The 26,360-nt window shown below is 42.9% G+C and overlaps 1 protein-coding gene across 1 annotated transcript in view; it reads right to left on the bottom strand.

Moving 5' to 3' along the window:
- Window positions 1–26,360, bottom strand: part of LOC139547100 (uncharacterized) — a 64,845-nt gene that overhangs the window by 34,305 nt on the left and 4,180 nt on the right. Inside the window, 6 exon segments of the mRNA XM_071356147.1 lie at window positions 550–696; window positions 1,823–2,009; window positions 9,285–9,297; window positions 11,781–11,902; window positions 13,163–13,339; window positions 14,063–14,201. Of these exon segments, the coding sequence (XP_071212248.1) occupies window positions 550–696; window positions 1,823–2,009; window positions 9,285–9,297; window positions 11,781–11,902; window positions 13,163–13,339; window positions 14,063–14,201 (785 nt within the window).

The following is a 26,360-nucleotide window of genomic DNA, read 5'->3' as shown; positions in this document are numbered from 1 at the left end:
AACGCTACCTGTCCCAATGCATTGGTGGAGGAGGGACAATGGTCTGGGGCTGTTTTCCATGGTTCGGGCTAGTCCTCTTAGTTCCAGTAAAGGGCAATCTTAACGCTACAGCATACAATGACAATCTAGACAATTCTGTGCTTCCAACTTTGTGGCAACAGTTTAGGGAAGGCCCTTTCCTGTTTCAGCATGACAATGCCCCTGTGAACAAAGCGAGGTCTATACAGAAATGGTGTGTTCTGTGGCAGAATTTGACTGGCCTGCACAGAGCCCTGACCTCAACCCCATCGAACACCTTTGGGATGAGTTGGAACGCCGACTGCGAGCCAGGAATAATCGGCCAACATCGGGGCCAACCTCACTAGTGTACTTGTGGCTGAATGGAAGCAAGTCCCTGCAGCAATGTTACAACATCTAGTGGAAAGCCTTCCCAGAAGAGTGTAGGTTGTTATAAAAGCAAAGGGGGGACTAATTCAATATTACTGCCCATGAATTTGGAATGAGATGTTCAACGAGCAGGTGTCCACATACTTTTGTCATGTAGTGTACCTTCTATGGTCTTGTGGGTGTGTCTCCTCTTCCTCCCTCCACAATAAGCCTTCCTGTGTGGGGTCTGAGCAGATCCCGCCCATCTGACAGGTGACACACCCCTGGCCACTCCCCTCCGGTTCCTCCCATGCTGCTTGTGGCTGCAATCTGGAACACAGCAGCCATGTTAACGCAACAGACTGGAATTCCCCTTGTCTGAAACCACACTCCAAACCCCCATAGGATTACAAGGCTTGGTTAGAGAGTAGCCTATAATAACATATCAGTCTAATGTTTAACTATTAATCCCATTAGGTTAGACATATTCTCTCTCAACGCTTTCCCGCTTCAGTTCTACAAACAATCAAGGTCTTTGTCTTGGGGCTGTTTCATTGTTAGGATAACAGATATGTTGTTCGGGGTTGGGCGGCTGATAATTACATAGATGATATGGTCATCTGCAGTGTGAGCTGTAAGGTTGCAGGACTGAACAGGACAAGTGGTACTGAATCCTAAATAATGCCTCAAACTCGCCACCGCCGTGCTGCCTGCCTGTCAGGGCCAGATAAGCAGGACAATAACTGCAGCTCTCATCTCTCAACATCTCCCCCTCCTCTCTGACAACATCTCCCCCTCCTCTCTGACAACATCTCCCCCTCTCCCATCTCCCGCTCCCCTCTCCCACCACATCCCTCTCCCACCACATCTCCCCCTCAAGCGAACGAGAATGGGTGATCTTCCACATAATAGCAAATGTCAGTAGAATATTCCTTGTGGTGTTTGTTTTTAGATCAATCATTGTCCATGTGGGGTGATTCAGGCTGACAGGAAATCGAGTGGAGCAGAGTGAGTTAGGTCTCTAAGACTAACCCAGCATTCTCATTAGCCATGTGCCAGTGCCCCAGCCCCTCAAGCCAGCGCTTCTCTCCAGCCACAGCGCACTGCCTCAGAACCGCTCCCTTCAGCCCAGTGAGGATCATTAGGAATCTTTAGGATCGTTAACCCCCCTGCAGTCAATAGCCAACAGAGCAAGCAGCGAGGAGCAACAGGAGAGTAATGATTAGACTGGCTGACTCAGAGCTTACAGCTATGAAACAGCCAATGCATCTACACTGGTAGCTCAGTAGGAGTCTTTACACAAGATAGCAGCATAGCTGAGATCACTGTCAGTCTATTACTTTAAATGAGGAAGAACAAAGAAAAATCCCTGCCAGGTTTCAGGGGACACTGTTAGTTTTAAGACAAGTCATACTGTTTTCTGAAACTTAGTAATAGTCTATTAGATGCTACTCACTGAACCCTGATGGAGAAGTGTGTCCCCTGTCCATATAGCTGTGGTGGTAGTAGACATGACTGGACTCTGTCTTGACCGGTAGTAGAGGTCGCTGGACCCAGTCCTCTCTGAGCAGGGCAGCGTTCTGGAGGTGGTGGGACAGAAGGCTATCTGTGGAGAGGAGATCCAGACCAAACCTGCTGACTGACTGTATTAGGTTTGAAGAGAAGACTAGAAGAAGAATATTCTAGAATATTACAAATTGAACAATGAGCATGACTCTGAATCTCTCCATCTACCTCACTACATACTAGAGCAGATACTGCTCACAATGAATTTTGTAAAAATAATAATCGAAATCCCGATGTGGCCCTTGAGCCAAACAATTTGCCCACGCCTGTACAATTAAGCAATACGGCACGTGGGGGTGTGGTATACGGCCAATATACCATGGCTAAGGGCTGTTTTATTGCGCAATGCAGAGTGCCTGGATACAGCCCTTAGCCGTGGTGTATTGGCCGTTTACCACAAACCCCAGAGGTGCCTTATTGCTATTATAAACTGGTTACCAACGTAATTAGGGCGGTAAAAATAAATGTTTTGTCATACCCGTAGTATACGGTCTGATATACCACGGCTGTCAGCCAATCAGCATTCAGGGCTCGAACCACCCAGTTTATAAGAGCCAATACACCAACTCCTAGCCAGTTCCCAGTAATAACCTCATCACAGTACAGCTGTGTGGAGTACAGCTGACTGCTGCATTGTTGATTTGACACCCCTGTCCGGTCTTAATAACTCTACAGTCTACATTCCACACACACAACAAAGAGAGAGCTGTTTTGAGAGTCACACGGAACCCAAACCGACTGCGCGCGTGCGCTATCGTGCATAAATGTATTTTGCCCCCCCACACCAAACGCTATCATGACACGCAGGTTAAAATATCAAAACAAACTCTGAACCACTGACATTAATTTGGGGACAGGTCGAAAAGCATTAAACATGTATGGCAATTTAGCTAGCTAGCTTGCACTTGCTAGCTAACGTTAATTTGTTCTATTTAGCTAGCTTGCTGTTGCTAGCTAATTTGTCCTGGGATATAAACATTGAGTTGTTATTTTACCTGAAATGCACAAGGACCTCTACTCCGACAATTAATCCACACATAAAACGGCCAACCGAATCGTTTCTAGTCATCTCTCCTCCTTCCAGGCTTTTTCATCTTTGAACTTATATGGTGATCACATCTAAACTTTCATTGTATTACCACGACAACCGGCAACAAAGTTCGTATTTCAATCACCCACGTGGGTATAACCAATGAGGAAATGGCACGTGGGTACCTGCTTCTATAAACCAATGAGGAGATGACTTTCAGTGCGATCTGCGTAAAAAATAGGAACGACTTCTATTTTTAGCCCTTGGTGTCGCAGACGCTCGTTGGCGCGCGCGAGCAGTGTGGGTGCAATAATTGAATAACATGGATTTCTACATTTATTTTGCTCGCGCACGCGACGTGTCCGGTCTGGTCAGCATGTGAGGGTACATGGGATGTAACCTCCACAGCACAATACATAGAGTTACAGGAAAACACAGACCAGGGAAGGTGATTTAAAGGGCTTGAGAAGGACAGGGTAACAGAATACACGTTTTGCAGAATACACTGTTCTGTATTCTATATTTCACATCTGTAAATGGACAATAATATGCGTATAGGTGTTCTACATGCAACGTCTTAAAGCTACAATATGTAACTTTTTGGGATACCCTACCAAATTCATATAGAAAGTTGAGTTATAGATCTGTCGTTCTTAATTGAACGCAAGTCTAAGAAGCAGTAGATCTGTTCTGTGTGCTCTATTTCTATGGTTCCCGTTCTTCAGTTTCCTTTTTGCGTCTTTTACTTTCAGTTTTGTACACTAGCTTCAAACAGCTGAAAATACAATATTTTTGGTTATGGAAAAGATATTTCAGAGCGGTTCAAATCAGTGTTTCCCAACCCTGGTCCTCAGTACACAACAGTACACATTTTACAAGTTGTACAAGTTGAATCAGGTATGTTTGTCCAGCGTTACAATACAAATGTGTACTGTTGGGGGTACTCGAGGACCTGGGTTGGGAAACACTGGTTTATATGTTACAATGATTCTCTTCACGATACGTGCTTGTTTTGTCACATATACTGAAATTAGGCAAACTATTAGAATGTTAGTGACCAGGAACCGGCGGAGATGTTTCTGCATAGCGCACCTTTAAATGCTTTGAATGAATCATCACCTTAGAAAGCTCTGTCCATTTTGTTGTGTAAAGGCTTTAAAACAACATCCACAACAACCATGTTTTTCACTCAGTTTCAACCTGCTGTTGAACTTCTTTCTTCAAATTGATCATCACAGTGAGGTGAGCTTTAAAAACATGATACTGTTTTGATGATAAGGGTTTGATGTGATTTTTGATTGCATTTGCATTGACATCAGAGTGGTTAGAGGGACAATACAGCCCTGAGTACCAGGCTGTTAGGACCTGATGGAGTGACAATACAGCCCTGAGTACCAGGCTGTTAGGACCTGATGGAGGGACAATACAGCCCTGAGTACCAGGCCGTTAGGACCTGATGGAGTGACAATACAGCCCTGAGTACCAGGCTGTTAGGACCTGATGGAGGGACAATACAGCCCTGAGTACCAGGCTGTTAGGACCTGATGGAGGGACAATACAGCCCTGAGTACCAGGCTGTTAGGACCTGATGGAGGGACAATACAGCTCTGAGTACCAGGCTGTTAGGACCTGATGGAGGGACAATACAGCCCTGAGTACCAGGCTGTTAGGACCTGATGGAGGGACAATACAGCCCTGAGTACCAGGCTGTTAGGACCTGATGGAGGGACAATATAGCCCTGAGTACCAGGCTGTTAGGACCTGATGGAGGGACAATATAGCCCTGAGTACCAGGCTGTTAGGCTGTTAGGACATATACCAGTCTGTTAGGACCTGATGGAGGGACAATATAGCCCTGAGTACCAGGCTGTTAGGACCTGATGGAGGAGTGCCTACCTGAGGAGAGAGAGAGAACAGGGTGTGTCCTAAAGCCACTGGTCCTGGAGATCAGGGTGCTGCCGGAGGAACAGGCTGGGTCAGAACACAAAGGTGGCACAGAGGGAGGAGGAGAGGGAGGCTAAGTCCTGCAGGAGAGAGGAGGGATGATTAAAAGCAGTCATTCACAGATTCTAGAATAACTTACTCTCTACACCTCCAGGACCTGTGGATACCACTGATTTAATGAAGGAAACGATTATTAACGCAAACCACCTGTGGCTCTTAAAGATAGCAACACTTTTAGAGACCATGACCACCATATGAAACTCATTTACAAAGGGATTTGTGTACAGAAGGGTTAAACATAGTGTTGTGACTTAGCCCAACCTCAGCTGGTTTCTCAGTTCTGCTAACATGAAGCCTTACTGTGTTGTTGCTGTGTGAGTCACTATGACCTGGAGGAGCAGCCAGCCGCTCAGATCACGCTAATTCAACGAATTAAGTCTAACAGCTTTCTTCTCTTTCCTTTCCTAATATCTCAGTAGGCTTGGCACATTGTCTTACTCTGTAATAACACCAGTCAGAGAGAGGCGCCCCTGCCTGGCACTAGAGGTCGACCGATTATGATTTTTCAACGCCGATACCGATTATTGGAGGACCAAAAAAAGCAGATTCCGATTAATTGTACGATTTTTATATATATATTTGTAATAATGACAATTACAACAACACTGAATGAACACTTATTTTAACTTAATATAATACATAAATAAAATCTATTTAGTCTCAAATAAATAATGAAACATGTTCAATTTGGTTTAAATAATGCAAAAACAAAGTGTTGGAGAAGAAAGTAAAAGTGTAATATTAGCCATGTAAAAAAGCTAACGTTTAAGTTCCTTGCTCAGAACAAAACAAATCAAATTTTATTTGTCACATACACATGGTTAGCAGATGTTAATGCGAGTGTAGCGAAATGCTTGTGCTTCTAGTTCCGACAATGCAGTAATAACCAACGAGTAATCTACCTAACAATTCCACAACTACTACCTTATACACACAAGTGTAAAGGGATAAAGAATATGTACATAAAGATATATGAATGAGTGATGGTACAGAACGGCATAGGCAAGATGCAGTAGATGGTATCGAGTACAGTATATACATATGAGATGAGTAATGTAGGGTATGTAAACACAAAAGTGCATAGTTTAAAGTGGCTAGTGATACATGTATTACATAAAGATGGCAAGATGCAGTAGATGATATATGAGAACATATGAAAGCTGGTGGTTCCTTTTAACATGAGTCTTCAATATTCCCAGGTAAGAAGTTTGAGGTTGTAGTTATTATAGGAATTATAGGACTATTTCTCCCTATACCATTTGTATTTCATATACCTTTGACTATTGGATGTTCTTATAGGCACTATAGTATTGCCAGCCCAATCTCGGGAGTAGATAGGCTTGAAGTTATAAACAGCGCAATGCTTGAAGCACAGCGAAGAGCTGCTGGCAAATGCAAGAAAGTTTGAATGAATGCTTATGAGACTGCTGCTGCCTACCACCGCTCAGTCAGACTGCTCTATCAAATCATAGACTTAATTATAATATAATAACACACAGAAACACGAGCCTTAGGTCATTAATATGGTCAAATCAGGGAACTATCATTTCGAAAACAAAACGTTTATTCTTTCAGTGGAACCGTTCCGTATTTTATCTAAAGGGTGGCATCCCTAAGTCTAAATATTGCAGTTACATTGCACAACCTTCAATGTTATGTCATAATTATGTACAATTCTGGCAACGCTGGACGATTTTTGCGGATGATCAGGGGCCGGAACATAATTAGTAATCATTTGTAGACTGCAAATTGACCGCAAGAAGCCCAAACAGATATAATATCACCAAAACAATCATTTCAAACCTTGCTTACATTTGTGTACGATCACATGTCTCTCTGGGAATACTTGGCTTGCGAACAGATTTCCCAAATTAAAATCACTTGGTGCTGATTTCCTGGTGTTTTTACAATCTTTTATGTCCAACAATGAAAATTCTACTAATAATTAGGCCTGCAAGCCGCGAATTGGGGAACCCTAGACTAGAGGGTCAGCAGCAGGGCTGAAGAGATGGATACACTGGGGGAATGTCCCAAATGGCACCCTATTCCCTATACCCACTACTTTTGACCAGAGGCCTATGGGCTGTGTGTTGCAGGTTAAAGCCCTACACCGGAGCAGGTTGATATCTAAAGCTCAGAACAGACTAGATGGATGATGCCAGTCTGTTTCTGCTCTCTTGCCAACTCCTTATAGAACTGGTCTGAGGCAAAAACACAAACAGATCTGGAACCAGGCTAGACCAGACCAAACCAGTGCCAGGGAATAGCAGTAATGCAGGGTTTGACATTAAAATTGCACTGCTCCACTCTGTCTTGTTCAACTGCTACACAGAGCTCAATCAGAGACTGCTTGTGTCTAAATGACACCGTTAGGGACACAGCACTTGAATCCTAATTTAAATTAGGATACTTTTTTTTTCTTCAATCCTCTGACATTTCATTATTGGCAGCCAACACTACCCTCTAACCTCAGGTTGGGCCAAACGTGTGGAATAAAGTTAAGCACTGTATTTCAGTCTTGTGTGATGCATTTAGCCAGGCATCAGCATCACACATTGAGGATGTGGTGGTTAGTGCTTTGCCTCCTGAGTGAGAGGTGAAGGTCAGGGGCCGTATGTAGGAGTGCTAATCTACAATTAGGTCCCCCCGTCCACATTATCATATTCATCACGATCTTAAAGGCAAAACTGATCCTAGATCAGCCCTCATACTGTGAGATGCTTAATGAATATTGGCCCAGAGGTAAAAAAGGTCCCTACCTGCTGTCTCTGGGTGGTGTTTATGAAGAGTCGAGGTTTGTGATAGGTCACCAGGGGTCGTGTGCGGGCTGAGACACAGGTGGCATCCACTTGAAGGAAGTGCGCCCTCCTGCGGTTCACTATCCTTATCTTGGGTCCCTTCTGGGAGAAGTGGTCACATCCTCCCAGGAGCAGGCCACTGCATGGGGACAACAGACGACGACACTCAGTGCACTGCGATTTGGGACTATACAATGTTTGACCAGGGCCCTGGTCAAATGTAGTTACCTATGTAGAGAATAGAGTGCCATGTGAGATAAACCTTTAGTCACTGAACTCACACCATTTTAGTCAGTCAACACACACAGCAGTCCCTGAAACGACTCAAACAAGATCTAGCCTAGTGCTCCCAGATATGATCTATATTTCCATGACATCCAAGGCAGCATGGGAGTCAGAGAAAATTAGAAATTGAGGGTAGCATCATATTCCCTTTATAGTGCATTACTTTGGACCAGGGTCCATAAGGCTCTGTTCAAAATAGTGCACTACATAGGGAATAGGGTGCAATTTGGAACAAATCCATAGACTTAATTATTGAGAGTAAAAAAGGCAAGAGGAAGGAAGAACTTCAGCTTAATGTCATTGATCCAAATCATAGCCGGACACACAAAACCTTTCCACCGGTTGTTTTAAGGATAGGGAGCATGTTGAATATCATAGTGGTGGATAGGAGATCTGAGGTCCTCTCTGGGCTGTAGAGTACGGCTTCGGCCACTACTTTCGACCAGGACCCATCTCTCTATATAGCGCACTACTTTTGTCCAGATAATTATTGGCCCTGGTCAAAAGTAGTGCACAATATAGGAAATAGGGTGCCATTTGGGCCTAAACTAGTGGATACTGATTCACTATGGGCCTGTAATTTCCAGCCTTGGTGGGATATTTATGTTTCCCTTTGTTACAGGAAGTCAACTGATTTAGTAAGTTATCCTCCCTGGCCCTCCTCGATCCCCACCCGACCCCGATTCCTGGTCCTCTTTGGAACGGGCTTGAAATATCTTGGATCAAAACTAGACAAACAGTATGCTCAAAATACTTCTCTGCTGTGCTGTCTGGGACAGAAATACAAACAGCAGCTCTGAAGAAGTCCTAGAGTACAGCACCCCTGAGGAAAGTCAGTACCATCCAAAAAACTCAACCCCAGCTTTTTAGAGGGAGTAGTGGTGCCTTATAACAGGGCTGTCTAGAAGCCATTATGTAACGTTTTTCTTCTGTGGACGAAGGAGAGGACCAAAGCACAGCGTAGCCAATGTTCATCATGTTTAATGAAGACCATAAACTTGAACACTACAAAATACATAAACAACAAAACGTGAAAACCGAAACAGTCCTATCTGGTGCAGAGACACAAAGACAGAAAACAACCACCCACAAAACCCAACACAAAACAGGATACCTAAATATGGCTCCCAATCAGAGACAAACGACTAACACCTGCCTCTGATTGGGAACCATATCAGGCCAAACGCAGAAACAGGAAAACTAGACACACAACATAGAATGCCCACTCAGCTCACGTCCTGACCAACACTAAAACAAAGAAAACACAAAAGAACTATGGTCAGAACGTGACACATTATGTCACATAATTTCCATTTTGAAATTCAATTAAAAACAGGTATGTCTACAGAATCTAATCTCTGGAATCTAAGTAATATTATTTATTATTATTTTTTATTTTTTTATTTTTTATTTCGTATGGAACCATTTGATGTGGCTTTTGATTGCAGGTTATCTGCAGGTTACATGAAGATGAATTTAAAACCTTTTTAATGCCACTTGGAATGGAATTTAATACACTGAGGTCTGCGCGCACCATACACCTACTAAATTTCCCTCCATGTTGGCAAAAAGTTGTATTTTTAGGGCTGGCTCTTTCATCAAAGCTATAGCCTACATGGCTCTTATTATCAGGTAGGTGTGCTAGTTTAGCAATAAGTCAGACGGATTTAGTAGCATACTGGCTACTGGCTAGGCTATAGATGGCTGAAGCATGGGGTTGCCCATCTGCATTTGTTAGGCTATCCCAAGTTTTCAGAATTTTGGTTTTGATATCAATCTATGAATTTCACATGACTGAGCAGGGGTGCAGCCATGGGTGGGCATAGGCCCACCCACTTGGGAGCCAGGCCCAGCCAATCAGAAGGAGTTTTTCCGTTCAAAAAGGCGTTATTACAGACAGAAATACTCAGAAAGGCTGGTCTCAGATGATCCTGCAGGTGAAGAAGACTGATGTGGAGGTCCTGGGCTGGCGTGGTTACATGTAGTCTGAAATCTGCCAATTTCTCTAAAACTACATAAATTCTCTGGCGGACATTCATGCAGTCAGCATGCCAAAGCAGGCTTTTGATCCAGCACTGCTCAAACACACACGTCAGCTTAACAAGGTCCTGTTGAGCAGTTGATTTGTAGAATCTGGTGTGTTAGAGTGGGGCTGGAACAAAAGACTACATTTTAACATTAGCCTAAAATAATTCAGTGAATAAAGTATCAAATGGCTATATTTCGAAGCAATGTAGCTACGTGGGAGGGGACGGCTCTAGACTGACTTATTCCAGTGCCAAGTAAGAAATTAAAGAAGTTAGCCATTTCATCTAACATGTTAAGGGAATGCATTATAGATATTTTGAAGTGCAACATGTCAAAATAAGATCCAGAATAATCCCTTTTTTTTTTTTGCTCTTTAGAGATTAATTTCTTTAATCTTTTTTTGTGCATATTGGCCTAGGCTATTATGTGATATAATTTACCACCTGAGGAAATGGGAAGTCAAAAAACATTAGCTAGATTGCTAAATCTTAATATAATATTGTTGCTTTAGCCATGCAATTGATATAACGATAAATGTCCTACAAAATCTTTCCATTGGTAGGCAGGTCTATATAGACTACCACTGCAAATGGTACGCTCCGCTCCGTTGGCACATCATCTCAATGACATACTGCGTTTGTAAAGTGATGTTATTTCCTATATATTGACAGTTGACAAATAATTGTTATACTTAGATAAAGCTGAGACTTAGTAGTTGTTTTTAAAAATGTGTCTTTCCTGAAATTATATTTCGAAATGTTGCTTAACTGTCAGTATGCTTGAGCTTATCAGAATGCATCTCTCCCTTCACTCTGTGTGTAAAGGGGGGAGCGGGAGTAAGAGCCAGCAGCAAAACAGGGACAGGGCAGATTCTGTGCTTTCATTGCAGGAAGCAGGTTAATACACATTACTGTTGACCAAATAATGGTTTTAGAACACCCCAAAAAGAATCAGGAACGTTGTGTATTCTAATCACTGAAATTACAGACGTAAGCAAAAAGGGCTATGTCAGTGTCGGTCATTTTCGGTTTATCATCTAGGCTCTAGTTAGTGTTGTCTATCAAATTGTATAGGCTTCCTTGCTCTCTCCTCTGGCAACGGTCAGACTCGCAATGGCACACGATGTACACACACATACACACAGAGGCGCACATGTGGATAGCTCAGTCTTGAGCATTATTTAATGTTACATTTTGTTTATTTTTCCATGGTGGCAACAATTAAGCAGCGGCACAATATAACGCAAACACTGTAGTCTTCTCCGTCACATTTTCAAAACAGAATAAAAGACATTAAGAATTAAGGCCTTTAAATCAGATCATTTAAGACTTTAAGGACCCGCGGACAGTCAGTGATTGACAGCCCAACTTGTTTTCACCTTGACATAGTATGCAACAGAGGCACAGGGTGCAGCTATTATAATAGAATAAATATTTTCATTGGCAAAGAGCAGCCTATTAATTAGAGAAAACACAGACTTAGTGGGAATATCTGGTTTTGGCATGATTGTGGGTTAAGGTAACCATTACCCTTTTCACACTACTGGGCCAAACAGAGTCGAGCCAAACCAAGCTGTACTGGTCTGGCCTGGTTACGCATCTACCATAGGTCTTGGAACCCAGGAAGAGTAAGGTGATTCTATAAACTAAACTGTGCAGGAGAGGACAATGTGGGCTGGCGGGGTGTATTGTGTGTGTGTGTACCTGCTGAAGGCTCTCTTGGTCTGTCCTTTCCACCTCCAGGAGTCTTTAGAGATTGGAGAGGAGGAGGGAGAGAGGTTCAGATGAGGCATCAGGCTGTTGACAATTTGGCTCAGTTGGGCACTCTGAGAGGACAACACAACAACACATCATCCTCTAAACAGTGCCATGTATATTTTTTGATCCCCTTTCTGATTCTCTATTTTTGCATATTTTTTCATACTAAATGTTTTGAAATCTTCAATAACTGGTTGTGCCACCTTAAGCTGCAGTGACTGCAACCAAATGCTTCCTGTAGTTGTTGATCAGTCTCTCAAATCGCTGTGGAGGAATTTTGTCCCACTCTTGCATGCAGCACTGCTTTAACTCAGCAACATTTGTGGGTTTTCAAACATGAACTGCAGCAACCATCCCCAAACAATCACACCACCACCACACTTGACCGGTTCTTACTGTGGAACGCAGCGTTTGGTTTTCGTCAGACAAAATGGGATCCATCTCATCCAAAAAGTTGACTCTAGTTTGCCAAAACGCACCTAGAAGCACCACTACTAAAGGTTAAATAAAATATATAAATAAATAAAATCATCATCAAGACTCTTGGATGAATGTTCTACGGACAGATGAGTCAAAAGTATAACTTTTGGATGAGATGGGTCCCATTATTCCTGGCGAAAACCAAACACTGCATTCCACAGTAAGAACCTCATACAGGTAAAGCATGGTGGTGGTAGTGTGATGGTGTGGGGGATGCTTTGCTGCCTCAGAACCTGGACGACTTGCCTTAATAGAAGGACCCATGAATTATGCTCTGGTCATGCAGCAAGACAATGATCCAAAACAAACAATCAAGTCCACATGGAAATGGCAAGAAAGTTAGAAATTTTAGGTTTTGGAATGGCCAAGTCAAAGTCCAGACCTAATACCAACTGAGATGTGGCAGGACTTGAAATGAGCAGTTAATGTTTGAAAACCCACAAAATGTCACTGAGTTAAAGCAGTTCTGCATGGAAGAGTGGCCCAAAATTCCTCCACAGCAATGTGAGAGACTGATCAACAACTACAGGAAGCATTTGGTTGCAGTCATTGCAGCTAAAGGTGGCACAACCAGTTATTGAGTGTAAGGGGGCAATTATTTTTTCACACAGAAGCATTGGGTGGTGGATAACTTTGTTTATGAAAAAAGTATGTAATTGTTTTTATTTGTTCACTCAGGTTCCCTTTATCTAATATTAGGTTTTTGTTGAAGATCTGTATCTACTGAACTGAGGAAAACAATACATCCACTATATACAGTATCATCTGACAGAGGGCTCATTTGAAAAAGAGACCTAGGTTGCAATGTTACTGTTGAAATAAAGGTTAAATTACATTTAAAAATGTACCTGTCTCTGTATGTTCCTGAGGAGGCGTGTGGGGCTGCTGGGTTCATTCTCCATGTCGGAGGGAGGGTCTCTAGCGATTCCCCCCGCCCTGAACGACAGCCCTGCTATCTCCGTTAGTAACGTCTGCTGGATTTGCCTGTCCGTAAACAGCTGCGACTCTGCCAAGACCACCCCCCCCTGGGACCACACACAATCACACACACTGCCATCAACTCCACAACAAGGGCATATTCACACACCAGAGGTGGCTGGTGAGGGGAGGACGGCTCATAATTATGGCTGCTTGGAATGGAGTAACCAGAATGGCAATAAAACACAAGGAAACCATGTGTTTGATACCATTCCATTAATTTGGTTCCAGCCATTACTATGAGCATGTAAACTTCCACCAGCCAGCACTGATGGAAGGTCTTGAGTGAGATCATTGAGTTTAGAGTTTCCTGGTGGCTCTCATGTCCTCCATTCGGTATTTACAGTGCCTTCGAAGGACATGACAAAAAAAATCCGAACTCATCATGAGGGGCCACAGTTGCTCGCAGGTCTGCTTACCCACATCCATACACCACCACCCAACATCGCGAGCAAAACATTAGTGTCCCCCCGTCTTGACAACAGATGTATTTTAACAGATGTATTCTACACATTTTGACATGGGGCGGAGAGAAGATTTTGCTATTTTACAATTAATTTCATGCAACTCTACTCATTTTGCCACTGCGCAGAGAGGAGAAATAGCTATTTTACAGCTAATTTCCTGCAATTGTAAAAAATAAAATAATAATAATAATAAAAAAAATCTGAGGGAGACTGACTAACAAAATCGGTAATCCTTTTCCAAACACACCATTTCAATGAACTAATTAAACCTTGGGGTGTGCCTACTGGGTACCTGGGCCTTACCTTGGTGAAGGTGATCTGTTTGTGCAGGTCCTCCAGCTGTTGGATGCGTCCCTCGAGCTCTGCCACACGTAGCTGTAGCCAGGTCCACCTGCTGCCCGCCTCAGCCCTCTCCTTCTGCCACCTCCACTCACCCCCATGCCTACTGAGACAGAGAAGCGAGAGAAAGGGAGAGACATATAGTGAATAGAAGACAGACGTGCTAATGCTGCCATTGTGTATAGCCTAAGACCAGACAAGCATATTCATTTCTCTGGGTTTTGTATGCTTTTTTTATCAGATGAAATACAAACTCTTCCTTGAAACAGGTGGAATGGTTGGAGTGTATGTATGTTTACTGACCTTTAAAATATAGATAGCCCAGCAGAACAGTACAGAGGCCATATGGTTGATGTTTACACAGCAACAAATACACTACGGCCTACATTATTCACACTATTAGCATCAGAAAATGCTACATTTGAATATCAGCTTCTTCATATTGGTGGCAGATACAGTAGGCTAATAAAGGTAAATTATTCTTATGCTAGTGAAACTAGTAGGAAGTCTATCTAGGTCACAAATAAATCACCAGCAAGCTGTGCCTGTGTGTAGGTTTCCATGGAGCTCCTGACTGTGTTCCACTATTCCTCTGGTGTAGGCTAGCTAGCTGTCTCTGGCATGCACTCCACAGTCCAGTTAGCTTTAGATACCATGGCTCTGTGTAGCGGCCCTGGGAATGCCAGGAGCAAGCCACTTCAAACAGAGTGGACAACTAAAGGGAAAGGTTATCAGACCGGCTGGGTCGGCTTGAATGGTGGGGCATAGACCACCACACTAACAAACACAGGCCCAATGCTGTAGCCTCTCAAACTAAAACCTCTACATTTGGTTTCATTTCACAACAAGGAAAGTGAAAATCACATTTGACATCCCTTGAGTTGTAGGGTAGGTGGTGGAACTTGTCCACACTCTGTAGAAGTGTAAGCAAAAGAGAGATGTCACCTCCATCCCCAGGCAAGCAGTCTCTCCTCTCCGACACAATAGCAGGCGCTGGGGCCAAGGCAGGCAGCACACCGACACAGTGGAGAGGAGGCGAGAGAGGAGAGGCACTTTCCTGCTGAGGACTGGAGCAGCCATCCCCTCCCAAGGGCACTATCTCCATTCTCCAGAAAGACACTGCTGCTGGCCAATGGAAAACACCCCCCCCCCCCACCCCCCACCCACCTATTCTATACTGGTGGGGCAATTCTAAAGCCTACTCTTGCAGTTACACACACGTTTTCAGCCCTGAACCCGACTGAGCAAAAAGCTGAGCTCTGCTTTCTTAAAACACTATTATTGCTGTAGTTGTAGTTCGGGGCATAAAGTAAAGCCTACAGGGTGTGCCCCTCGTTTCACTTTCCAGGAATTAGCCTAGTCTGCCACAGTCACTCCCACCTCAAATTATGAACATACATTGGACAAAAATGAAGAGTTGTAACCACACTGTTTTCACATTGTCGAGAGAGGCCCAAAATAGCCCATCCACTCTGAGACATATTCCCGGGGGAGGATGTGCATGCCATAAACTCTCCCCCATGGAGGAGCTAATGGAAGGAAGGCCACAGAGACAGACCATTCTACCCCATAGAAATTGAATGAACAGAACAGACTTGGAACGATTCTAGTTCTGTGTTCTACCCAGCAGGAGATAGGGGCTCCAACAAAGACAAGACCGTTACCGCCAGAATGATGCCTTCCTACATCACTACATTCCAGACATGGTGAGCAGGTTACCTGACTAGAAGAGAAAACTGATAATCCGTGCATTGGACTCAGAGCAAACAAGAGACATGAAACTTGACTTAATGCTAAGAAACCTGGCACAGTGTTTCTATATCAGAGAAGTGTTACTAGCATCCTACCAGGGCAGAGATGTAACAGACACGGCAGGCAGGGAGACAAACAGACAGACCAACATCCTCATTTAAATACTTCCCATCTCTCTTCTGGGTCAATGGAGCGAGAAAGCACAGCATATTGGGAGTGAGAGCTGAAGAGGTCCAGGGGCTGTGGAGGAATCGGAGGCAGACTAAAGACCAACCAGATAGGTCCTCGCAATCACAGCCAGGTGAAGGCAAACAAAGAAACATCTCACTCTCCAGTCTCCACAGCTTTATGAAGGGAAAGGGCACCAAGTTTACCCAGGGCTTATTGGGTCCAAATGAAACATTAGGCTATGAGGAGGAGCCCAACACTGGACGGGTGGAACTGCTAAAGTACTTCCATAGTGAGGGAGGGCTGACTTTCTACAGCTGTCATCCTAGTCTCGCCCCGTTTCTTTTCCCTCTCTCAACCCCTCTCAAGGCTTGTTTGTTAGGGAATCTGCAGTGTACCCTCCCCGTCTCTGGCAAGGTGCCGGAGACCAACTACAGGTGTAGGATATTAAATTGAAGCAGTTTGCTACAGCAGGAAAATAATTCTGCAGCAATAGAAAATGTGAATTATACTTAAATTGACATTTTTGTAGTGGTTGATACATTTTTCGTAATGGGAAATCCAAGTCAAATTTAAAAGTGGAAATTACAAACTTTAGAACCCTTTTTAAACCTCAACTACACAAGTTTTACATTCCATGCATTGCAGGAAAGTTATCCTGCAACAGGGGGATTCAATTGCGATTCTGCATATCTATGCAGTCAGGTCAGGATTAAATCTACAATCAACTCCCTGTTAATCTCCAACGGTTGTTATGGGCTCCTTTTCCCCGGCAACAATCAGTTAAAGGCACTCTCACAAGAATCTGGCTGGGTTAGATGAACGGGGAAGTAGACTAAAAGCTGGTTTTGGGTGTCAAATTAAATGTAATTTTAACTTGTTTAGGGTCTGTGTTTTCCATTTACAATTCACTCACTGTCACACATAGAAAACATATTGAATGTGTTTCTCATAACCTACCTCACCGCCTAACCTTGTTTATTTAGCTCTAATAACCCACTATGATATCCAGGAAAACACCACAGCTTTTTTTAAATGTAGGCCTTTTTTAAACAAGAAACCGACCCAAGGTCAAAGCTACAGGTGTTCAGCTAACAACTTTTAACAAAATCTCATCCAGTGACACAGTTACCTCTAAAAATGCTGTTCCTGTTGCATACAGCTAGTAGGGCTCTAAAAAATCTGCGTTGCACAGACCACTGACGGAAACAAGACTTGTAAAACGGAATTTAACAATTTGCAACAATTCAACAACATGCAGCAATTTCTAAGATTTTACTGAGTTACAGTTCATATATGGACATCAGCCCATTTAAATAAATAAATGAAGACCTAATCTATGGATTTGACATGACTGGGAATACAAATATGCATCTGTTGGTCAGACACCTTAACATATAATATAATTTCATGAAATCACAAGTCCAATACAGCAAATGAAAGATAAACATCTTGTGAATCCAGCCATAATTTCCGATTTTTTAAATGTTTTACAGCGAAAACACAATATGTATTTATATTAGCTAACCACAATAGCCAAACACACAACGCCATGTTTTCACCATGTTTCCACCGCATAGGTAGCTTTCACAAAACCCAGAAATAGAGATAAAACTAATCACTAACCTTGAACAACTTCATCAGATGACAGTCTTATAACATCATGTTATACAATACATTTATGTTTTGTTCGAAAATGTGCATATTTGAGGTATAAATCGTAGTTTTACATTGCAGCCACCATCACAAATAGCACCAAAGCAGCCAGAATAATTACAGAGAGCAACGTGAAATACATAAATACTCATCATAAAACATTTATGAAAAATACATGGTGTACAGCAAATGAAAGATAAACATCTTGTGAATCCAGCCAATATTTCCGATTTTTTAAGTGTTTTACAGCGAAAACACAATATAGAATTATATTAGCTTACCACAATAGCCAAACACACAAAGCCATTTATTCACCGCCAACATAGCTTTCACAAAAACCAGCAATAGAGATAAAATTAATCACTAACCTTTGGACAACTTCATCAGATGACAGTCTTATAACATCATGTTATACAATACATTTATGTTTTGTTCGAAAATGTGCATATTTAGAGCTGCAAATCGTGGTTATACATTGTGAACACGTAGCAACAATTCACCAAAATGTCAGGAGATATTTTGGACAGTCACCTAATCTAACCAAAGAACTCATCATAAACTTTACATAAAAATACTTGTTGTATGGCAAATGAAAGATACACTGGTTCTTAATGCAACCGCTGTGTTAGATTTAAAAAAAATAACTTTACTACAACATACAGCATGCATTATTGTGAGACAGCGCTCACCTATTCTCCGCCGTGTTGGAGCCAACATATTACACAAAAATACGAAATAACATCATAAATATTCTCTTACTTTTGCTGATCTTCCATCAGAATGTTGTGCAAGGAGTCCTAGTTCCAGAATAAATCGTTGTTTGGTTTTAGAATGTCCATTTCTTCTGTCGAATTAGCAACTTTGGCTAGCCATTTGGCGCGAACATGCCCATCAACTCTTGCCGCCTGGAACGAAAAATTCCAAAAGTCCCAATAAACGTTGAATAAACTGGTCAAACTCGGTTGAAAAATCCTACTTTATGATGTTTTTCTCATATATATCCAATAAAATCAGAGCCGGAGCATTTCGTCGTGTATAAGTAACGCATTTCAGAAGACAATGTGGACTCCCCTTTGCGCAGTTGCAAACTGACAAAAGACCGGACCTGTCACTCCAAAAGCTCTCATTCAGCCTCACATCAAGCTAGACACCCCATTCAACCTTCTACTGCCTGTTGACATCTAGTGGAAGGCGTATGAAGTGCATACAGATCCATAAATATAAGCCAGTTGAATAGGCAGGCCCTGACACAGAGCCTCATTTTCAGAATTTTCACTTCCTGTATGGACGTTTGCTGCCAAATGAGTTCTGTTTTACTGACAGATATAATTCAAACAGTTTTAGAAACTTCAGAGTGTTTTCTATCCAATAGTAATAATAATATGCATATTGTATGATCTAGAACAGAGTACGAGGCCGTTTAATTTGGGCATGATTTTTTGGGCACGAGAAGAAGTTAACTTCTTATGGCTGGGGGCAGTATTGAGTAGCTTGGATGAATAAGGTGCCCAGAGTAAACTGCCTGCTACTCAGGCCCAGAAGCTAAGATATGCATATTATTAGTAGATTTGGATAGGAAACACTCTGAAGTTTCTAAAACTGTTTGAATGATGTCTGTGAGTATAACAGAACTCATCACTTCGTTCCAAGATGGCTTAGCAGTTCAGACGTCATTTCTGTCCTCGTATTGTCGTGTCCTGTATATATATATATTTACACCTTTCTTCGCATATCTTTTATATATTTTATTATCCAAGAACTCAACTACAAAAGCTTTCCTGCAACCCGCCTCACCAATTACAAAAAAAAAGTATTATTTACCTCAAATCTGAAAATCCACAGTGGAAGCTAGCCAGGGGCTAATCAGAAGCTAGCCAGGGGCTAATCAGAAGCTAGCCAGAAAGCTAACCAGAAGCTAGCCGAAAGCTAGCCAGAAGCTAATCTGAAGCTGCCCAGAAGTTAGCCGGTTTGCTGGCTAGCGTTGGTGTTTCAGCTGCCCACGTTTTGTGGTCATCAGCTATTCCTTTAGCTCGATAATCTACCGGCACTTTTGTGCAACGCGACTCGGACCGGAGCATACCGGGCCTTTTTTTTTCTCTCAGTTTCCCCGGATTTCAGCCGCAGGCTCTGGACATTTGCACCTTGATTTCGCAGCTAGCTAGATGCAAACCGTGTGACTATTGGCTTACGTCGATCCCGGAGCAAACTTAAATCATTCCGGAGCTAGCCAGCTGAGGAGTTCCATCAGCCATTCCTGGGCTACAGTCACCTATCCGGACCCGTTTTTTATATTTTTTTATTTTTTTATTATTATTTTTTATTCAATTATTATTATTATTTTTTAAATATTATATAATATATATATTATATTTTTTTGCTGCAGATACGGAGCCCCACCGGGCCTTCACGACTGACTGCCGACGTTATCTGCCCGAGGGAGTTATCCAACTGGCACCTCCGTCGCGACGTTACCTGAACGCTCATCTGGGGCCCGGTAATCGTTAGCTGTCTTATCGGCTGCTATCTGAATAAGTATATCGGACAATTTTTTTTCTTGGGTCACTATATCTATTTTGCCAATTGGATTGATCCCCTCTACCACACGGAACCCAACTAATCTACCGACGGAAACGCACGAGGTGTCTAAAAATAGACCTCCATCCTATGCTATCTTGCTACCGATAGCCATCTACCCGGCCAGCTGTCTGGATCGCCGTGACCCCAACCAACCTCTACTCACTGGACCCTTATTGATCACTCGATTAAGCATGCCTCTCCTTAATGTAAATATGCCTTGTCCATTGCTGTTCTGGTTAGTGTTTATTGGCTTATTTCACTGTAGAGCCTCTAGCCCTGCTCACTATACCATATCCAACCTTTCAGTTCCACCACCCACATATGCGATGTTTCTAGAGACAATATCTCTCTCATCATCACTCAATACCTAGGTTTACCTCCACTGTATTCACATCCTACCATACCTTTGTCTGTACATTATTCCTTGAAGCTATTTTATCGCCCCCAGAAACGTCCTTTTACTCTCTGTTCTAGACGACCAATTCTCATAGCTTTTAGCCGTACCCTTATCCTACTCCTCCTCTGTTCCTCTGGTGATGTAGAGGTGAATCCAGGCCCTGCAGTACCTAGCTCCACTCCTATTCCCCAGGCGCTCTCTTTTGATGACTTCTGTAACCGTAATAGCCTTGGTTTCATGCATGTTAACATTAGAAGCCTCCTCCCTAAGTTTGTTTTGTTCACTGCTTTAGCACACTCTGCCAACCCGGATGTTTTAGCCGTGTCTGAATCCTGGCTTAGAAAGACCACCAAAAATTCTGACATTTTCATCCCCAACTACAAGATTTTCAGACAAGATAGAACGGCCAAAGGGGGCGGTGTTGCAATCTACTGCAAAGATTGCCTGCAGAGTTCTGTTTTACTATCCAGGTCTGTTCCCAAACAATTTGAACTTCTACTTTTAAAAATCCACCTCTCTAAAAACAAGTCTCTCACCGTTGCCGCCTGCTATAGACCACCCTCTGCCCCCAGCTGTGCTCTGGACACCATATGTGAACTGATTGCCCCCCATCTATCTTCAGAGCTCGTGCTGCTAGGCGACCTAAATTTGAACATGCTTAACACCCCAGCCATCCTACAATCTAAGCTTGATGCCCTCAATCTCACACAAATTATCAATGAACCTACCAGGTACCACCCCAATTCCGTAAACACGGGTACCCTCATAGATATCATCCTAACCAACTTGCCCTCCAAATACACCTCTGCTGTTTTCAACCAAGATCTCAGCGATCACTGCCTCATTGCCTGCATCCGTAATGGGTCAGCGGTCAAACGACCTCCACTCATCACTGTCAAACGCTCCCTGAAACACTTCAGCGAGCAGGCCTTTCTAATCGACCTGGCCGAGGTATCCTGGAAGGATATTGATCTCATCCCGTCAGTAGAGGATGCCTGGATATTTTTTTTAAATGCCTTCCTCACCATCTTGAATAAGCATGCCCCATTCAAGAAATTTAGAACCAGGAACAGATATAGCCCTTGGTTCTCTCCTGACCTGACTGCCCTTAACCAACAGAAAAACATCCTATGGCGTTCTGCATTAGCATCGAACAGTCCCCGTGATATGCAACTTTTCAGGGAAGCTAGAAACAAATATACACAGGCAGTTAGAAAAGCCAAGGCTAGCTTTTTCAAGCAGAAATTTGCTTCCTGCAACACAAATTCAAAAAAGTTCTGGGACACTGTAAAGTCCATGGAGAATAAGAACACCTCCTCCCAGCTTCCAACTGCACTGAAGATAGGAAACACTGTCACCACCGACAAATCCACTATAATTGAGAATTTCAATAAGCATTTTTCTACGGCTGGCCATGCTTTCCACCTGGCTACCCCTACCCCGGTCAACAGCACTGCCCTCCCCTCTGTTACTCGCCCAAGCCTTCCCCATTTCTCTTTCTCCCAAATACAGTCAGCTGATGTTCTGAAAGAGCTGCAAAATCTGGACCCTTACAAATCAGCCGGGCTAGATAATCTGGACCCTTTCTTTCTAAAACTATCTGCTGAAATTGTTGCCACCCCTATTACTAGCCTTTTCAACCTCTCTTTCGTGTCGTCTGAGATTCCCAAAGATTGGAAAGCAGCTGCGGTTATCCCCCTCTTCAAAGGGGGGGACACTCTTGACCCTAACAGCTACAGACCTATATCTATCCTACCCTGCCTTTCTAAGGTCTTCGAAAGCCAAGTCAACAAACAGATTACCGACCATTTCGAATCCCACCATACCTTCTCCGCTATGCAATCTGGTTTCAGAGCTGGTCATGGGTGAACCTCAGCCACGCTCAAGGTCATAAACGATATCTTAACCGCCATTGATAGGAAACAATACTGTGCAGCCGTATTCATTGACCTGGCCAAGGCTTTTGACTCTGTCAATTACCACATCCTCATCGGCAGACTCGACAGCCTTGGTTTCTCTAATGATTGCCTCGCCTGGTTCACCAACTACTTCTCTGATCGAGTTCAGTGTGTCAAATCGGAGGGTCTGTTGTCCGGGCCTCTGGCAGTCTCTATGGGGGTGCCACAGGGTTCAATTCTTGGACTGACTCTCTTCTCTGTATACATCAATGATATCGCTCTTGCTGCTGGTGATTCTCTGATCCACCTCTACGCAGACGACACTATTCTGTATACTTCTGGCCCTTCTTTTGACACTGTGTTAACAACCCTCCAGGCGAGCTTCAATGCCATACAACTCTCCTTCCGTGGCCTCCAATTGCTCTTAAATACAAGTAAAACTAAATGCATGCTCTTCAACCGATCGCTGCCTGCACCTGCCCGCCTGTCCAACATCACTACTCTGGACGGCTCTGTCTTAGAATATGTGGACAACTACAAATACCTAGGTGTCTGGTTAGACTGTAAACTCTCCTTCCAGACTCACATCAAACATCTCCAATCCAAAGTTAAATCTAGAATTGGCTTCCTATTCCGCAACAAAGCATCCTTCACTCATGCTGCCAAACATACCCTTGTAAAACTGACCATCCTACCAATCCTCGACTTCGGTGATGTCATTTACAAAATAGCCTCCAAAACCCTACTCAATAAATTGGATGCAGTCTATCACAGTGCCATCCGTTTTGTCACCAAAGCCCCATATACTACCCACCACTGCGACCTGTACACTCTCGTTGGCTGGCCCTCGCTTCATACTCGTCGCCAAACCCACTGGCTCCAGGTCATCTACAAGACCCTGCTAGGTAAAGTCCCCCCTTATCTCAGCTCGCTGGTCACCATAGCAGCACCTACCTGTAGCACGCGCTCCAGCAGGTATATCTCTCTGGTCACCCCCAAAACCAATTCTTCCTTTGGCCGCCTCTCCTTCCAGTTCTCTGCTGCCAATGACTGGAACGAACTACAAAAATCTCTGAAACTGGAAACACTTATCTCCCTCACTAGCTTTAAGCACCAGCTGTCAGAGCAGCTCATAGATTACTGCACCTGTACATAGCCCATCTATAATTTAGCCCAAACAACTACCTCTTTACCTACTGTATTTATTTATTTATTTTGCTCCTTTGCACCCCATTATTTCTATCTCTACTTTACACTTTCTTCCACTGCAAACCAACCATTCCAGTGTTTTTATTTTTATTTTTTACTTGCTATATTGTATTTACTTCGCCACCATGGCCTTTTTATATTTTTATTTATTTATATATATATTTTGTTTGCCTTCACCTCCCTTATCTCACCTCACTTGCTCACATTGTATATAGACTTATTTTTCACTGTATTATTGACTGTATGTTTGTTTTACTTTTACTGTATGTTGTTGTATGTGTCGAACTGCTTTGCTTTATCTTGGCCAGGTCGCAATTGTAAATGAGAACGTGTTCTCAATTTGCCTACCTGGTTAAATAAAGGTGAAATAAATAAAAATAAATATGGCAGGCAAAAACCTGAGAAAAAAATCCAACCAGGAAGTGGGAAATCTGAGGTTTGTAGATTTTCAAGTATATGCCTATCCAAGATAGTGTCTATGGGGTCATATTGCACTTCCTAAGGCTTCCACTAGATGTCAACAGTCTTTAGAACCTTGTTTCAGGCTTCTACTGTTAAGGGGGAGAGAATAAGAGCTGTTTTACTAAGGGGTCTGGCAGAAGGCCATGAGCTCAGTCAGGCACCCGCCCGTGAGAGGTAGCTGCGTTCCTTTTCATTTCTAAAGACAAAGGAATTGTCCGGTTGAAACATTATTGAAGATTTATGTTAAAAACATCCTAAAGATTGATTCTATACATCATTTGACATGTTTCTACAAACTGCAATGGAACTTTTTGACTTTTCGTCTGGCCTGAGCCTGGTGAATTTGGATTTGTGAACTAAACGCGCGAACAAAAAGGAGGTATTTGGACATAAATGGACTTTATCGAACAAAACAATCATTTATTGTGGAACTGGGATTCCTGGGAGTGCATTCTGCTGAAGATCATCAAAGGTAAGTGAATATTTATAATGTTATTTCTGACATCTGTTGACTCCACAACATGGCGGGTATCTGTATGGCTTGTTTTGGTCTCTGAGCGCTGTACTCAGATTATTGCATGGTGTGCTTTTTCCGTAAAGCTTTTTTGAAATCTGGCACAGCGGTTGCATTAAGGAGAAGTTTATCTAAAGTTCCATGTATAACACTTGTATCTTTTATCAATGTTTATTATGAGTATTTCTGTAAATTAATGTGGCTCTCTGCAAAATCACCGGATGTTTTAGAAGCAAAACATTACTGAACATAACGCGCCAATGTAAACTGAGATTTTTGGATATAAATATGAACTTTATCGAACAAAACATACATGTATTGTGTAACATGAAGTCCTATGAGTGTCATCTGATGAAGATCATCAAAGGGTAGTGATTAATTTTATCTCTATTTCTGCTTTTTGTGACTCCTCTCTTTGGCTGGAAAAATGGCTGTGTTTTTCTGTGACTAGGTGCTGACCTGACATAATCGCATGGTATGCTTTTGTCGTAAAGCCTTTTTGAAATCGGACACTGTGGTGGGATTAACAACAAGTTTATCTATAAAATGGTGTATAATACTTGTATGTTTGAGGAATTTGAATTATGAGATTTCTGTTTGAATTTGGCGCCCTGCACTTTCACTGGCTGTTGTCATATCGATCCCGTTAACGGGATTTCAGCCGTAAGAAGTTTTTAAAAAGTTAGGGTCGTGGATCAGAACACCAGTCAGTATCTGGTGTGACCACCACTTGCCTCATGCAGTCAACACATCTCCTTCGTATTGAGCTGATCAGGCTGTTGATTGTGGCCTGTGGAATTTTGTCCCACTCCTCTTCAATGGCTGTGCAAAGTTGCTGGATATTGTCGGGAACTGGAACACGCGTCGTACATGTCGAGCCAGAGCATCCCAAACATGCTCAATGGGTGACATGTCTGGGGAGTATGCAGGCCATGGAAGAACTGGGGCATTATCAGCTTCCCAGAATTTGGACAATAAACATGAGGTGAGGTGATGGCGGCGAATTAATGGCACGACAATGGGCATCAGGATCTTGTCACGGTATCTCTGTGCATTCAAACTGCCATCGATAAAATGCAATTGTGTTCGTTGTCCGTAGCTTATGCCTGCACATACCATAACCCCAGTGCCCCCATGGGTTACTCTGTTCACAACGTTGACATCGGCAAACCGCTCACCCACACGACATCATACATGCAGTCCGCGGTCGTGAGGCCAGTTGGACGTACTGCCAAATTCTCTAAAATGACATTGGAGGTGGCTTATGGTAGAGAATGTTTACATACTGCTTTACTCATTTCATATGTGTATACTGTATTCTATTCAATGCCATTCCGACATTGCTTCAACTAATATTTCTATATTTCTTAATTCCATTATTGTACTTTTACATTTGTGTGTATTGTTGTGAATTGTTAGATATTACTGTACTGTTGGAGCTAGGAACAAGCATTTCACTACACCCGCAATAATATCTGCAAAATATGTATGTGTCCAATAAGACTTGATATGAACTTTCAATTGTCTGGCAACAGCTCTGGTGGACATTCCTGCAGTCAGCATGCCAATTGCACGCTCCCTCAAAACTTGAGACATTTGTGGCGTTGTGTTGTGTGACAAAACTGCACA

The sequence above is a fragment of the Salvelinus alpinus genome, chromosome 20 (assembly GCF_045679555.1).
Source record: "Salvelinus alpinus chromosome 20, SLU_Salpinus.1, whole genome shotgun sequence".
NCBI classification, from domain to species: Eukaryota; Metazoa; Chordata; class Actinopteri; order Salmoniformes; family Salmonidae; genus Salvelinus; species Salvelinus alpinus.
This window is presented reverse-complemented; position numbering and strand designations above follow the sequence as displayed.